The sequence below is a fragment of the Neomonachus schauinslandi genome, chromosome 12, assembly GCF_002201575.2.
Source record: "Neomonachus schauinslandi chromosome 12, ASM220157v2, whole genome shotgun sequence".
In the NCBI taxonomy this organism is placed as follows: Eukaryota; Metazoa; Chordata; class Mammalia; order Carnivora; family Phocidae; genus Neomonachus; species Neomonachus schauinslandi.
Genome location: NC_058414.1, coordinates 33,506,406 through 33,523,506, shown reverse-complemented (window position 1 = coordinate 33,523,506; position 17,101 = coordinate 33,506,406). Strand labels below are relative to the sequence as shown.

Genomic DNA, 17,101 nt, shown 5'->3' with positions numbered 1-17,101 from the left:
AAAAAATGAAAGCAATGTCCTCATGATTTGAGCTGAAGGCAGACACTTAACTGACTGAGCCACCCAGGCATCCCAAGACCATATCTTTTCTTGGCTCTTGTCCCTTTGTTGTCCTGAGTCCCTTATTCCATAGAATTTTGCTAAAGAGCAATCATTCAAGAAATCACATGCACCTGAATCCCTTTCTTAGGCTCTATGTTTAGAGAACTAAACCTGAGACATGATTTCATAACAACTACAGTAGATAGGGTTTCTCTCTCTCTCTCTCTCTCCTCTCTCTCACCCCTCAATACTCATTCCCATTCCCCTTGTCTATAGCACTCACTCCTTCCTCTGGGGATTCCTCTGTTACATGTGGGCTTTGTGGGGCTGTCAATCAGTCATACCTCATGCCCTTCTCCCTTCTGCTCATTGGTGTTGAGATAATCACGTGAAAAATAGGAAAAGTGAATTCTAAGTCCCCTGCTGAAGTAAGCAAAAGGAAGGTACAAAGGTGGAAACCATTGCAGGAGATAAGACTAGAATCTGGAAGAGTAAAAAAAAATGAGGACAGAGTGGTAAAAATGTCACTTAAATAGAGCCTACCATGTGACGGGCATCATTCTAAGCCCTTTTATATATTAACTCATTTCATCCTTATGATAACCCTGTGAGCTAAGAAAAATTATGTCCACTTTATAGATGAGGACAATAAGGCACAGAAGAGTCAAATGACTTACATAAGGTCACACACCTAGTGAATAGAGGAGCTTGGATTCTAACCTAATCAGTCTGGTTCTGTGCTGGTAACCAATCTTATAAGACTGATCCCAGACCCCTCCAAATCACGTCCTGCTGAACATCCTGAGACCAGCAGAGATAATGACTCATTCCAAGTAAAGAACCATCCCTTAGTCACTGCCTGAGAGCAGGAGGTATATCTAAGGCCAGCTTTTCTCTCATGTTAACCAAGACCAGGAGTCAAATGGAGTCACTTAGGTTGAATGGGTCCTATCCTCTTGGACTGTTGCTTAAAGACTAGAACTGCAAAGTCAAAGCCTAGATTCAGATTATAGCCCAGAGACTTCTCACCTTGGTTAAGAGTTCTCAGCGTTTCTAGGAATCAAATCCATGCCATCTAGCAGGTTTTTATGGGAGATGAATTGACAGAAAAACCTGTACCTGGGGTGCCTGGGTGGCTCAGTCGTTAAGCGTCTGCCTTCGGCTCAGGTCATGATCCCAGGGTCCTGGGATCGAGCCCCGCATCAGGCTCCCCGCTCCGCGGGGAGCCTGCTTCTCCCTCTCCCACTCCCCCTGCTTATGTTCTCTCTCTCGCTGTGTCTCTCTCTGTCAAATAAATAAAATCTTAAAAAAAAAAAAAACCTGAACCTGTCAGACAGGACCTTGTGGTTACTCAGTGCTAAGCTGATTCCCAGGCCCCAGTAACCAAGTCCACATCAGGTGAGCTCCTAAAGAAGTGCAGTCCCCAAAGGAGACATTCTCTCCTGTGCCTCTCTCTGACAGAAGCTCAGAGAACAATGGAACAGGGAGTTCCTTCACGGGTTGAGCCTAAGGCAGCCAGATTGGTGACCAATAACTCACTGCTTGGCCAGGGACAGTCAACAGAACATCCACACATCATGCACACCACTCTGAGATTCCAGACAGAGCTAGAGGGCAATAACTAACTGACTTTGGGGAAAGACAATTTTAGTTGAGGGTTATTTGTATTATTTGCTAGGAACATTTTTTAAAATGCAGAGGTAGGGAAAGTAGGATCTTCACATCCTGAAAAGTCGAAGGGTGAAATACAGTAGACTAAGGTCGTTTTTTTTTGTTTTTTGTTTTTTGTTTTTACTCTTTTGCTCAGCTTGTGTCACCAGCCTTGTCCTTCTGGTAACCACACCTTCTCTCCTTTGTGGCTGTCATCCGTCAGTTCTAAGTGGTTCTGCAGCTGTCAGTCAGTTTTGCTTCACCATTTCTATCCTACTGGAATCATCTAACCCAGTCAGTGGTACTCAGGGTAGCCCATCCCTCTGGCCCAGTAACTAGTGCTGGACTGGACAGAAGACCCAAATAAAGCCAATTAGAATTTTCTTTGAAGTTGTATACAGACGTTGGGACGTATCTGTTGGGAGCCAGGCTCTTTCGAGCTATATGGAAAATGTCCACATTTGCCATAGGAGAAAAGGAGGTCAATACATAGAGGGAGGCAGAGCTGAAAGATGAAAAGAGAGAAAATGGGAAAAACATCCTTGGAGATTTAGCTGTGCATGATCCCAAGGCCACCTCTGGACTTCCCACTTTTGTGAGTCAATAAAAATCAGTTTGAGTTGGATTTCTGTTTATTAAATTAGTTTGCGGGGGGCTTCTGTAACATACCACAAAAAAGATTTGACTAACACCTTAACTAAGTCTAAAAAGTCTTCAAAGAGCAGAACTTCACATTATCCAGAGGAACAGCATATTATATTCAACATCCTTAAATTGGTAATGCATAATTTAAGACAATTACATGGATTTTTTTCTTGTAGCTAAGGAAAATGACCCACATAAATACGAAGCCATGCCAACCTGACTCTCAAGAGAGTGACAACTGAGAAGTCAGCTAAAAGACTTTAAAATGATGGTAAATACTGCTCCATGGGAAAGCTAGAGTATTCATTTGGGGTAGAACTCTGTTCTAATAAGCATATATGGACATAAAAATTGACATTTTTATAAGCAAGTATCATTAAAATGAAAATAAATGCAGAAAGGGGAAGGCATACTAATGTTTAGTGGTTTGTTAACATTGTATAAACCAAGCAATATTATACTTACAAAAAATATTAACTGTTACTGTGCAAAGGGAGATTTTAAAGTAGTGGACATTGGGAAGATCAAAAGAGCATTTACTCATTATTTATGGGCAAATACTAAGTAAAGCAGAGGTTACACAGATATATAAAGCACTGTTTTTGCTTTCTAGAGAGTGACAATTTAATCAGCAGGTGCAATATGTACACTTTACAAAAACAAAATCGGTGATATCCATGTGTTCATTGGCATATCCAGATTTGGATCTATGACCCTATCTACCTCCCCTACTCCAGGCCCTAATACACACACATACACACACACACGCACATGCACACACACCACACACAAGTCTTCAGAAAAAATAATATCAAGGTGGGCATCTTTGTGGGATGTGACGAATGGGATTTATAAGCGTATTTTACAAGCATGTGAGTAGTGGTCATTTCTTATGAATTGTGCAGTAGATAAAGTAGTTTGTGGAAGATTCCAAAAAAAACCCACTGGGTTTGCCGTTACTTTATTCCTTTTTGTCCCAAGCAATAATCCATATCAAGATGCAATGAATGAGAAAGATGTGAGTATGGGGAAAACCTGGAATCTACTAAATTGCAAAACTCGGTTTTCTAATTGGCCCTGGCAAAAAAAAAATTACTTATGACATGATTTGTCATTGTAACACTATGATTGAAAACTATCACTCCAAAGATTCAAAGTGACACATAATGATTCTCAACAGCAATGAAAGCCCAGGTGAGACTTAGCACTAAGTTTCTTAGCATGGTTTTTGAAATTTTATTTCTTATGAAGAGAAGAGACCAATAAAAAGATGTTTTCCATATGCTGTGTTATGAGCTATGTGTTGGGGGGTAGTATTGTTTTTGGTAAGAATGTTTTCTAACTCTTAAAAGGCTAGCCATATACTATTAAATCACAAGGAAATGTTTCAGATGGAATCTGAGGAAGATTCCCTTACAGTTAGAAAAATAAGCATATAATATACCATTCAAATTAGAATATTTGGGGAAATGAAAAGGAGTCAGTACAATAATTTCACCAAGTCAATGGTGGTGAACCACCATAAAATAGGACAGTCCTAGGCATACCAGGCCATCTCTTCCAGTCCTTTATAGTGCAAGAAGAACTCAAATGTTCTTGGTGGCTTCATGAATTGCCATTTATAAATTTTGGCATTCCCTCTGGGAGGTGGCAGGCATTGTCACCGAAAGTCTGGGAGGTACCAACAGGTACCAGCAGAGGCCATCTTTTTGCAAAAGATAACACCCTAATTCTGTGTTGACCATATGGAATTATCCCTTAGTTCGCTTCTATGAGATACTGGGAATATATTAAAAATGACACTCAAATAATCCTATGCCCAGAATTGCCAGAATGGCTATGTATATAAATATTTTAAGGTAAAATTCTCTACCTTCTTATATTATAGAGTATATTAAATATAATTTAATGACTTCAAATACCTTCTAGTGGCTCAAGTGTTAATTCAAATCAATAGTTATCAAAAACTGTCATGTGCTGGGAAATGTGTGAGGTTGTTAGAGATGCAAAGAGGAATAAAACATGCACTCTGCCCTCAGGGAATTGAGAATTGGAGGAAGGTAAATATGCAAACAATCTGAATGCTATGAGTTACAATCCAAAAATGTACATGTTCAAGATCCAGAACAGAAATTCAGGGGAACTGAAGGAAGTATTCTTCTTGCTTTAAGAGGAAGAGAAGAATGCATAAGGATGAGGAAAAATGACAGAAATTTTATCAGTTTGGGGAGTAAAGTTTGCCCCTGGAGGCTCTACTTTTGTCTATAAAATTAGAGAAAAACCCATCTGTTGAGAATGAGGGAATGTGAGATTACATTGGAACATTAAGGATGGCAAAAAAGTTTTGGAATTGCTGCTGTGGGAAATTTGAGGGAATGTTGCTAACCAAAGGCAAGAAATGGGTAGTCTTGGGACTCAGGTGAGATGAGAAACTATGGATTTGTAGTTGCATTAATGCAGACTTTGGTGCAATATGCTCCAGCAGCAATAGGCTAATAATGTGTAACAAATGAAAAACAGACCAAAGGACCAATCAGGTTTAGGGAATGCAGATCCAACACAGCTAAAGATGAGAAGGCAAGGACATTAAAGCAGTGGTGATTTCTGCAACCTCCAGTGAAATAAAATAATTTGTATAGGCAAGGATCATCAAGGCTGCTGACATCACAAAATGTTCAACAAACTTATTTGCTTTCTAATGAAAGTCCTCAGCATGAGATATTCCTGCCAAAAAACTAAACTGAAGCTGATCAAGCCTCTATATGTAATCATCAGTTTACAAGAACAAAAAATAGGAAAGAGGAACATGATAGAGCACATTACGGAGCACAGGATAAAGCAAAATCCAGGTTGTGGGAAATGCAATAGAACAAACAATTCAGTTTCTACAACAAATAAGTTACAATAAAGAAAAAAGAGGGAGAAGGAGCATATAGATAAAAAGAGATTCAAGGGATATATCAGCCAGTTGCAATGCATGGACTTTGTTCAAATGAACTTCAAAAAAATTATGAAACAACAAGAGAAATGTGGTTATTTCCTGGATGCTTGATGATATTAAGAAGTTAATTTGGGGGCGCCTGGGTGGCTCAGTTGTTAAGTGTCTGCCTTCGGCTCAGGTCATGATCCCGGGGTCCTGGGATCGAGCCCTGCATTGGGCTCCCTGCTCGGCGGGAAGCCTGTTTCTCTCTCTCCCACTCCCCCTGCTTGTGTTCCTGCTCTCTCTCTCTCTCTGTCAAATAAATAAATAAAATCTTTTAAAAAAAGTTGTTAATTTTTAGGTATAATGATGGACTTGTAATATTTTAAAGCAGAGTATCTATTATATATATACACATATACATATACACATGTATATACACATATAAATACACACATACACACACACACACACACACACACCCGGAATGAGAGCAAGAGGGAGAGGGGGAGAGAGTGATAAGTATTTGTAAGTAAAATGATACAGTATCAAAATCCTTATTTGTTTCAAAATAATCCATTTTGGCTGGGAGAGAGCATATATGAAAGATGGATCTTGCAGTTATTTGCAAATGACATTACAGATAAAGGGCTGGTATCCAAGATTTATAAAGAACTTCTCAAACTCAACACCCAAAAAACAAATAATCAAGTCAAAAAATGGGCAGAAGACATCAACAGACACTTCTCCAAAGAAGACACATGAATGGCTAAAAGACACATGAAAAAAATGTTCAACATCATTAGCCATCAGGGAAATTCAAATCAAAACCACATTGAGATACCACCTTACTCCAGTTAGAATGGCAAAAATTAACAAGGCAGGAAACAACAAATGTTGGAGAGGATGTGGAGAAAGGGGAGCCCTCTTACACTGTTGGTGGGAATGCAAGTTGGTACAGCCACTTTGGAAAACAGTGTGGAGTTTCCTCAAAAGTTAAAAATAGAGCTACGCTATGACCCAGCAATTACACTACTGGGTATTTATCCCAAAGATAGAAATGTAGTGAAAAGAATGGGCACATGCACCCCAATGTTCATAGCAGCAATGTCCACAATAGCTAAACTGTGGAAGGAGCTGAGATGCCCTTCAACAGACGAATGGATAAAGAAGATGTGGTCCATATATACAATGGAATACTACTCAGCCTTCAGAAAGGATGAATAACCACCATTTGCAATGACATGAATAGTACTGGAGGGGATTATGCTAAGTGAACTAAATCAAGCAGAGAAAGACAATTATCATATGGTTTCACTTATATGTGGAACATAAGGAATAGCATGGAGGACATTAGGAGAAGGAAGGGAAAAATGAAGGGGGGAAATCAGAGGAGGAGACGAGCATGAGAGACTATGGACTCCAGGAAACAAACTGAGGGTTTTGGGGGGGGGGATGGGTTAGCCCAGTGATGGGTATTAAGGAGGGCACATATTTCATGGAGCACTGGGTGTTATATGCAAACAATGAATCATGGAACACTACATCAAAAACTAATGAAGTACTGTATGGTGACTAACAACAACCAAAAAAAAAAAGGTTAAAAAAAAGATGGATCTTGCAGGTATACAGTTCTATTATACCATTTTCTCTGCTTTTATGTGTTTGAAAATTTCCATTGCAACAAACAAAGAAATGTGGAAGAACATTTCATTCAAGTGAACAGCCATGAGAATTCACAGGAAGGATGCTTGAAGGAATCCATAGGAGAGGGCCAATAAGCTGAAGGAAAAATGAGAGATTAAAGGACTAGAGGGCAGTCTAGCTGACGCCAAAAAGTAAGTACAGTGTAAGGGGAACGAAAATTTAGGAACCACTGTAGACTGTGCAGGGTTCAGGGTGTGGCCAGGGAAGTGACTTCTTAATGCAGACCTGAGGAAGTCAGGAGCCTGAGGGATCAAGTGTGTCTGGGCCTTCGCCGAGTTTAAAAAGCACGTAGGTTAGATGGAGAAGTCCATGAGCCAGGAGCCCAGGTCCTCATTAAATGAAGGACTGGCATGGATGACCATAAGAAGGCGCACAGAATTGTGCATCCAAATCACTATGACAGATACCAGTTACTAGAGTATGCTCTTTTCTAATTAGTGATTTCATGTCTGTCTTTGGTGTTAATTGTCAGTTCTCCAATACTGGTTGAATGGTTTTGTAAGGGTTGCTGCAAAGCCCTCTGTAACACCATACCCCTCAATTCTTATGGCATTTCTACTTTCTTCCAAATCTGAAGTGAAGAACAATGTCAGCTACCTAATCATCAGAGAAGGGAACTTAGCTACATTTTAGTTAAGGAACAATGTGTCATCCTTTCTAGTTTTGAGATAATAGAGTAGCAAGGAAATTTTCACTGCATCTCAAAGGGCTTATCTTTTCCTTGACTTACAAAAAATTCTTCCCAAAGTATAATTCTTTTCAAGCAAAAAAATTTTTTTTGTTTTTAAAGCATAATTTTCTAGAAGGAAGTACATTTACAACTGTAAATTATGTGACTTTATAACATTCCCAAGACAATTTTCTCATATATAAGTTAACTTACTTTCTTATCTTCTGTGCATAATTGACAATTTTTCTTTACAGCACATGCTATAAAAAATTAAGTGCAAAAATGTAAATGCAAAGACCATTTGTTGCTTAATTTTATATAAAAGTGCATTTCATTTAGTCATTCCTGTTTAATGGCATACTCATCTATACCCCAATGTTTTATTTCATTATTTTCACATATCTAGACACTTTTCCCATTGGTACTATTTAAATCCTAACTCTCTTATTTTCTACTATCGTTGGGAAAAATGTGAAATGGCATTATCCAACTTTGATTAGCCAAGTTAAGTTCTAAGAAATAACTTCCAAAAACCAATAAGGAAAAACAAATTGGCAATATCACTATATATTTACAACATCATACTTTAAAAACCTCTTTTAGTAATTCCTTTGTTATTCAACATGGTTTTGCTAAGATATTCCTGGCTAATTAGTCCTTAGTGGCAGAGGGAGAGGGACAAGCAGACTCCCCACCGAGTAGGGAGCCCGACATAGGGCTCGATCCTGGGACCCTGGGATCACGACCTGAGCCAAAGGCAGATGCTTAGCCGACTGAGCCACCCAGGCACCCCAGGTCTTTAAATATTAAAAAAAAATTAATTCTTCATTTTGTTGTGCCACAAGTTTTAAAAACTTCTCCCAGATGAGGATTTTCATTCTTCTTGTTTCATAAAAAAATAAACAATATAATTATATTTGAAAGTTCTAGAATAAAAACTCTAAGTCTGGAAAAAAAGCATTTTGATGGTTCTTTGTCTTACTCCAACATCTCTGTAAAGTAAGTAGAGCCTGGAATTAATACCCTAGCTTTCATGTGATGCAATAACAATAAAGTCACTTTATTATTTTGGGGACAGAGTTCATAAGCTCTGTGGGAAAGGTCAGGCCTTTCTATTTAATTTTAAATTGTTTGATTGGATACAGATCTGATTTGGCTGGCAAAAGACTTACGAGAGTTTTTCAAATTAAGCCCTATTGAATATTACTTCTCCCTACCCTTTTGGAGCCTCCAAAGGGAAGTTGACTAAAAGGCAAGGTCAATGGGAAAGATTCTACTGCTTCAACTATGTTGGGGCAGCCGGCTTTAGGCTTACTTCAGGAGGCAGGAGCAGGGAAACAAAAGGCATGTGACTTAGCCACATGGGCTCTCCAAATTCTACTTGTTTCCCACAGCTGAAGTTTTTACATTGGAATAATGTTAGATTTACAGAAAAAATTCATAGATTATACAGAAAGTTCCTGTATACCTCTCACCTGTTTTCCCCATGGCTAGCATCTTACACTATTACAGTACATTTATTAAAACTAAGGAATTGACACCAATACATTACTTTTAACTAAACTCCAGATTTTACTAGGATTTCATTGTTTTTTATACTAATGCACTTTTTCTGTTCCAAGATCCAGGATCCCACATTGCATTTGGTCATAATGTCTCCTTTAGTCTGTGACAGTGTCTCAGTCTTTCCTTGTTTTCCATGACCTTGACAGTTTTGAAGAGTATTGGCCAAATACTTTGTAGGATATCCCTCAATTTGGATTTGTCTGTTTCTCTCATGATTAGACTGAAGATATGGGTTTGGGGGAAGAATACTGCAAAGGTGAAGTTGCCACATCACATCATACCAGCATGTACATGATATCAACATGGTTTTCATTTACCTTTTTTATATTATATACATTAGAGAAAGTTGAAGATGTAGGGCTGCTGTTAGCACTAGTTGAAGACAGGGCATCTTTGTTTAAACTAGGAAAAGGTGACTCTCTGAAAGAACCAACTAGAAAAATGCAAACCCTTTCTGAGCAGCCACAGCCAGCAATCAATCCAGCTTCATGGGAAATATAAATTGGCCTTCACTCTCAGATTATGTGGAATCCTTATTAAGCAATTTATAAACATAAATGTTTATTTGAAAACAGTTATAACCAATATTCACAATCCTGAAAGGTGGTTATTATTAACCTCACTTTATTGATGAAGAAACTGACCTCAGAAAAGTCAAATAACACATTGAAGTTCACTTGCTAATAATGACAGAATGTGGGTTTAAGCTGTTTTGACCACCAGTACCTCTCCTTTCTCCTGGGAAATATAACCCATCCTTCCTTGGCAGGACTGCTCCTTCCCAGCAGTAGACACATGGTACAATTGGTAACTGCCCCCTCCTACACAAACTCCCTGGTCCCAGCCAGGCATGTAAGGCACACCTGAACCAAAGGGGGCGAATCCCAGACCACACTGGTCTAGGGAGAGGGAATATGACCAAGTCAGGCCAATGAGAGTCTTCCTCTGACGATTTACAAATGAAAACATGAGGGTTAAGAGGTGGCAGGGAGCCACTTTCTCTTTGTTTGGGAAGTTGAGAAGATGGAGCTTCCAGTGACCATAGAAGCCCTGAGGAGGAAGCTAATAGGAGTGAATGAGGTTGATAAGCAGAGAAAAGGAGAGACAACAAAGGAGAAATAAGGAGATGATGGTGATTCACTCATTTCTGAGGTCCCATACATTTCTTTTGCTTCACTTAAGCAAGACAAATTATGTTTTTCTTACATGTAAAATCTTGGTTTCTTACACTGCATCTAAAAACATTCCAGTTAGTATAAAGTCCACAGCTTTGTTTCTTTCCACTAAGTCCTGATATTTTCCTTATTTTCATTCCTGATACTTATATTTTTTCCAAAATTAAAACAGGATTATTGTCTTTCTGTAGCTATAAAAATGATACATGTTCAATATAAGAAATATGTACACAGTAAAAACAAACATTGAAATTCCACCATCCAGAAAAACTCTTGATTCTTCATCTTAAGCAAATTATTTCCATAATCCCAACTTAGATTTTGGCATCATTCTGGATGGCTCCAACCATGAAATCTTAAACTCCAATATTCTATTCTCTAACTGGAATCTTCTTTCCTTTCCTCTCTCACTTGCATTTTGACCTCACTCAGAACTTCACTTTCCTTGACCTTGAACTTGTTTGCCCCTCATGGCCTCATTTCCCTCTCTTTTAGCTTGACTCTCATGTCAGTGAATGACCTGATATGGTCCATCTCAGAGGTTTAGACTAAACATTTGTATAACTACCCAGCAATTTTTCCTATAGTCTTTCCTGCCCTTATTGGAGAACCAGTGAGGACCAGCTAACCTACATGATCATATTTTACATGAAGCAATAGGTTCTTTCTTTCTTTCACTCTATTCCTGAAGAAAGAGGTACTAGCTATTTAAACAGCTAGCTACCAGATTCTTCCCTTACCCCACAGGCCTGATTTTTGTACATCTATATTCTATCTAGTCACTTCCTTCCTCTTAATTATATATTTTTTCACAACTTCTGCAGCATCATTCTCTTCTAGTTCTCCTGGAACATCTCTGGCCACTTTTTTTGAATTTCTTTGACTGGTTCCACTTCCTCTACCAATGTCTAAAATGTTATTCCATAAAGTTCCATCTTTGGTCCTCTTCTCTTCTTCCATGAGGACCACAATTTGAAACACCTAGAGATGCTAGGCATCAAAATATATTATACCAGATATCAAAACAAGAACTTTCTTTTTGATTGGCATTGCAATGAATTAATAAATTAATAATTTAAAAAATAGAACAATTTAATCAGACAAGCTGATTCTAATGTTTACCTGGAAGGGGAATTGTTTTGAGAACAGCTAAGAGGGAAAAAAACAAAACAAAACAATGGGAGACCAGATCACAAGGCTTTATATATTATAATCTCTATGTTGTAGCCTTATATTTTATATACTTGACCTGTTGATTTCTGATATAGGCATGTAAAGTGATCCCATGTGGATTTAACTTGTCAAATGCTCTTTCTATTTCTATCAACTTTTGCTGTATCTATTTCAAAACTATGTTGTTTGATGAACAAAGCTTCATATGTCATCTTCATGTACTGTGCTATAATATCAGCATGGACTATCACTTCTACTTAAAGATTTTCTTTTACTTAAATTCTATTTTATCCAATATTAAGATTGCTATACTTGCTTTCTTTTTCAGTGGCATTTTTGAAAGGTATATTTTATTCCATCAGTTTATTCTTTGTTCCCTTATTTCCTCTAGTGGTTTTGAAGCCACACCTCCTGTTTCTATTTACATATAAGCTATTATTTAAAAATTTTTGAGACATATATTTTATATGCCTTTTTTTTTTCAGTAGGCTCCATGTGGGGCTTGAACTCATGTTCCTGAGATCAAGACCTAAGCTGAGATCAAGAGTCAGATGCATAAATACTGAGCCATCCAGGCACCCCTTATATGCCTCTTTATAATCTTTGCCTAATCAGGATCTACATTCTCTACCTATATAAGGATCCTAATATGCTTTTGCTTTCTTCCTTTTCCTCTCCATACCACTTCCCAGGTAGATATAATCAAGAATTCTAATTACTATTAAATACTTATGAATCATTATTAAATTATTATTATATTTAAGTTGCTGTTGACTTAAAATCGAACATTTAAAATTAACTCTAAGTTTTATTGGTCTCTTTGTTTACTACTCTTTCTTGAATGCTACATTTCCCTTTGGTTCATTTTCATTTTTCTAAATAATATCTTGGAGTATAAATTTCAGAGAGGGTCTTGAGTGATAGCAATTACTCTAAGTATATATAATATAGGAAACTTAGTACTGGGAATTAGGGGTACAGGTGATGGAAGAAACTGAAAAGTCCATGAGGGGAAATACAGTGAAACCCCACTTCCTCCCAGATATCAGCAGCCCCTAGGCTAGAAGAAAGGGAAGGAGGCAGCTATCAGAGCCCAATATAATATGCATACTTTAGAGTGTAAATGACAAATATTCTTGGTGTGTTCAACATTAGCAGAAATAAATGGGTACTTATGGAAATAAGGAGAAAACCTGGAAGCCTTGCCTCATATTCATATTATTTAGCCTTCAATGTATTTCGTCAGAGAAATCTCCCTTTTTACCTCATTCTGATATCTTTACTTTGAGACTCGTTTCATTGAATCTATTTTTTTTAAGATATTATTTGAGAGGGAATAAGAAAGACAGCATAAAAGCACAAGAGCAAGAGCGCAAGAGCAAGGAGAAGCAGACTCTCTGTTGAGCAGGGAGGCCAGATGTGGGGGCTCGATCCCAGAACCCTGGGATCATGACCTGAGCTGAAGGCAGATGCTTAACCGACTAAGCCACCCAGGTGCCCCTCACTGAATCTATTTCTTATTTGGTGATTCTCTAGCTAAAAGCACTTGTGGGGACATTTGCATTTGTTCCTTGAGTTACGTTTTATTCTAGGGTACATTATTTGTTTTCTACATGCTACCAAACTCCTTAATTTCATTATTTAGTTAGCTATGCAGTGTTTGCATAGTTGCTCTGTTGTCTATTTTCACCTTACTAATGCTTGGATTGTTGGGTTCAGACCTTCTATTTGTGCTGACATGATGTAGGTGACACCTTGACCACCTAAAACTATCCTTGAGATGTTTTTCTGAGAAACTACAGTTTTATGGTATTTTATGTTCTATTCATTCAGTTGTTCTCAGGACCTGACAAAGGGAAAGAACTCAGGTGAGGCTGTGCCAGACTTTGTTAGAATATCTGGGCTCTACACTCTTTTAAGATTTTGTCATTTTCCTCTGCCAGGATTCTAGCTAATCGGAGGCATTACCCATAAAAGGGACTGTAGATCTGCCCCTAAATCGAGTTTGCAGCCCAGGAACTGACCTTTCCATCCATTGTTCAGTTCTTCTTTTTCCCTTTGTTCTCCTCTGTAACAATTTCCTCTGTTATTCTTCAGAACGGTAAAGAATAGGATACCCACTCAATTTGCATCTCTCTAGTTCCAGGAGTATTAATGAAAATTCTTGGAATTTAGTTACTCACTAGTGACTTCTAAAGGGTGATAGTGGTATTTGGAGCATTGTCACGCTGTACTATTCTGTTCTGATGCAGAATCTTTATTTTTTTTCCTTGGTTGCCAGTGGCTTTTTAGACTATGCCCCTTTGTTGTTTGGTTGCTCCTGGTGAAAGAACATCACTACATGTTAGTGTGGTTTTTTACTCTTTCATTAGATATTGGAGGAAAAGATTCCTAACCCAAAGTTCCAAGTGCAACTATAATTTATAGGAAATTGCTTACTGAGCTCTCGGTTATAAGTGAGTATCAGGGTTAAAAGCTCTGGGGATCAAAGCAACGCCCTTTGTGGTAGGTCTCACTTGTTGTGGGATCATTCACAAAGTCCTGTGGGAAAGGCCTATCAACCTGAGTGCTAGGAAGGGTGGAGGTGGGGATCATAGTAGGGGTTAGAATCATTTTCTCAGATTTGGAGCTGAAGGAATAATGTCTAAGAAACCATGTCCCTGTTAGATGGGAAGGTTGAATGCAAGCACAAAGGGGAAATGCCTCAGGCTAGGAAGCAAAAATTGGGGGGTGAGGGGAGGTCCAGGACAGGCTGAACTAGGCTTTCCCTCACAAAGGGAAACTGTTTCCACAGAAACATTGAACAGGGTTGGTCAGTCCTAGAATTGAGCTACCTAGAATCAGAACCTTCAGTCTTTGGAGACCAGACTATATTACCTATAATTCTTGATTTGTTTGTGTCTTTGTTCACTCCCTTTTAGTTCTTCATCAGCATTTTAATAAAGCCTTTAGAAAAATTCCAGTATGACTCCAATTTGCTAGGGAACAAAAAGAAGGATTTGTTTCTATGCTTGGCCTATGTTTTTAGGTGCTGTTTGTGTGGAGAACATGGTGGGGATGGTACTAGAACACTGTTCCTCTTGGAGTATGTATGGGGATGACCAAAGAGTCAAAAGAGAAAAATCTATGGGAAAGATGAAACCAAAGGAAACAAGCTAGGCCTTTTGATTCAGCCTCTCCCTACTCCCCATCCTCTCAAAGGGCAGTCTCATTTCAGGACAAAGCTGAGAGCTTTGGGTTTGGTTTTAGTAAGGAAGACCAATTTCCTTATAGATACTAACATTCTTTCAGACTCTAGAAACCAGACAGCAGTAGTTCTTATAGTCTTCATGCAAATAGCAATCTTGGCTTTACAGGGCATTTCCCAAGTAATTCAAATCCTGTCCTTATTCTATCTATACAATCTCAATTTAGGATACTAAAAATCTTATTTCCAGGTTCATGAATTCAACTCAGCATGAATTTTAATGTTCCAAAATTTCTTCAGTTGGGGAGGAAAACTAAGGGAAGTCTCCAGACCAAAGCAATTCTTTCTTAAGACACAAATTAAGGGGCGCCTGGGTGGCTCGGTTGGTTAAGCGACTGCCTTCGGCTTAGGTCATGATCCTGGAGTCCCTGGATCGAGTCCCGCATAGGGCTCCCTGCTCGGCAGGGAGTCTGCTTTGCCCTCTGACCCTATCCCCTCTCATGTGTTGTCTCTCATTCTCTCTCTCTCAAATAAATAAACAAAATCTTAAAAAAAAAAAAAAAGACACAAATTAAGGAATGTATTAAATAAAACCTTAAACCACTAAGACTAGCCATGACTATTGAGCAGAGTCTGATTAGCTAATTTACAGCTTACAGCACAAACTTTATGTGCTTTACAGGTCATGTAAAAAGTGAGAGGGGTGGGGGGGGCACATGCTTTCCCAAATTTTTAAACTGTTTTAATCCACTCTTCACATTTCTGATAAAGCAAATTAATTTGAGTCCAATTAAATTGGATTTCACCAAAAACATATAGAGCCCTAAAAAATATCTTACCACCAACACTAAACAACAACTTTGAGATGAAAATTTCAGGCTGCCAGAGTGGCACAGCCAAAAGGAAATATGGTGGCAGTGGCGTGTATAGGGCATCAGCCTCTGGGCTTGGAATGGCTCACCATCATCCAAAGACTTTGATCTCTGCTTGCCCCTCTGTCTGGCGATGTGGGAAAAATGATTCTCAGAGAAGCTGATAAGCAGTTGAATAAGAAAGAGGGAAAGGAAAACTGGCAAGAGGATTTGGCGCCATGCCCGCAGCCAGCACATCACTCCTCCAGCCTGGGTTCCGCCAGTTCCAGGCCAGTTGGACCGTGGTGGGCACCAGGTACCAGGTTGGACAGGAGGATCCCTGATGGGACTGTGACCTGACCAAATCACAGCACCTTCCGAGGCAGCCCCTTCTGAGCCGTAGACCCCAGCATAATTCGCAGAACCTTAGAACTTGTAGTGTTCCAGCCAGAACGTGGAATGTTGGTAATGCAATCCCGGCCTGCCCTGGGCTCAGGCTTCCTAGAGCCCTGACCACTAGGGAAAGTTCACCCACTGGACTTGATGGGTCCCTGTTACCCTATTGCTTTTGGAGCAAGGCTTGATTCTAATGTCCACCACTCAATAGCATGGAAAGCACTTGTACCTTTCTGTGCTGTTTTCCTCAGATATAAATGAAGCTACCATCCACCCCACCCCATGGGGGGTTGCTGTGCTGCAGATAAGCAGTGAAACTGATAGCTCTGTAAATCCTTGATCTTCTCCTTGACTGGTCTGTGGACCTAGGGCACGCTTTGATGTCGTTTCCCAAAGTATGGTGTATTCCAAGTGGTATGCAGACGGATACCCTTTACTATCACAGTTGTGAATTTATTTAATAAAAGATTTATTTCTTTATTTTAGAGAGTGTAAGGGGGAGGGGCTGAGGGAGAGGGAAAGAGAAACTTAAGCAGACTCTGAGCTGAGCGTGGAGCTGGACATCTCCATCTCGACCCTGAGATCACTACCTGAGCAGAGACCTGAGCTGAAACCAAGTGGGTGGCTTAACTGGCTGCACAGCCCAGGCGCCCCTGTGAATTTATTTTTAATGTGTATTGGAAAACTGTAACTAGTGGGTATAGTGATAAAATGGCAACAACATAAACTTTTAAAATAAATCTATGTTAAAATGCCAAGTTTCAGAAATATAAATAGTAGTACAAAATTTAAAGGATACAACAAAATTGTTAAGGTGGTTCCAGAATTACTGAAATTTTAGCAAGGATGGAGCATGGAAACTTGTGCTTCACTGGGTCCTATCTTGCTTTGTTTTTCCAGTTGTCCCAAGGTTGATGCAGTTGTCCCAAGGCTTGGCATATTGATCTAAACTGCACCCTGAGGCCTATGATCTAGTACTGACTATAAAGATGGAGATGGGCAAGACATAAGCAGAGTTTCAGGCTCTTTGCTTGCCTATCTGCAATGCAGAGGACAGACCAACCGAGGGTTATTAGCTATAATATGAAAAATATAAACTGACAAGAAAAGGACAAAAAA

The 17,101-nt window shown here is 39.1% G+C and overlaps 1 protein-coding gene across 1 annotated transcript in view; it reads right to left on the bottom strand.

The window, feature by feature from the left end:
- The window catches only part of PTTG1IP2 (PTTG1IP family member 2), a 34,183-nt gene extending 18,186 nt beyond the window's left edge, over positions 1–15,997 (bottom strand). The window contains exons 1-2 of the mRNA XM_044920161.1: positions 15,697–15,997; positions 7,848–7,894 (exon numbers count right to left, since the gene is read on the bottom strand). Coding sequence (XP_044776096.1) covers positions 7,848–7,894; positions 15,697–15,844 — 195 coding nt within the window. The 5' untranslated portion in view covers positions 15,845–15,997. The remainder of the gene's footprint in view (positions 1–7,847; positions 7,895–15,696) is intronic.
- Between the last annotated feature and the right edge of the window lie 1,104 nt (positions 15,998–17,101).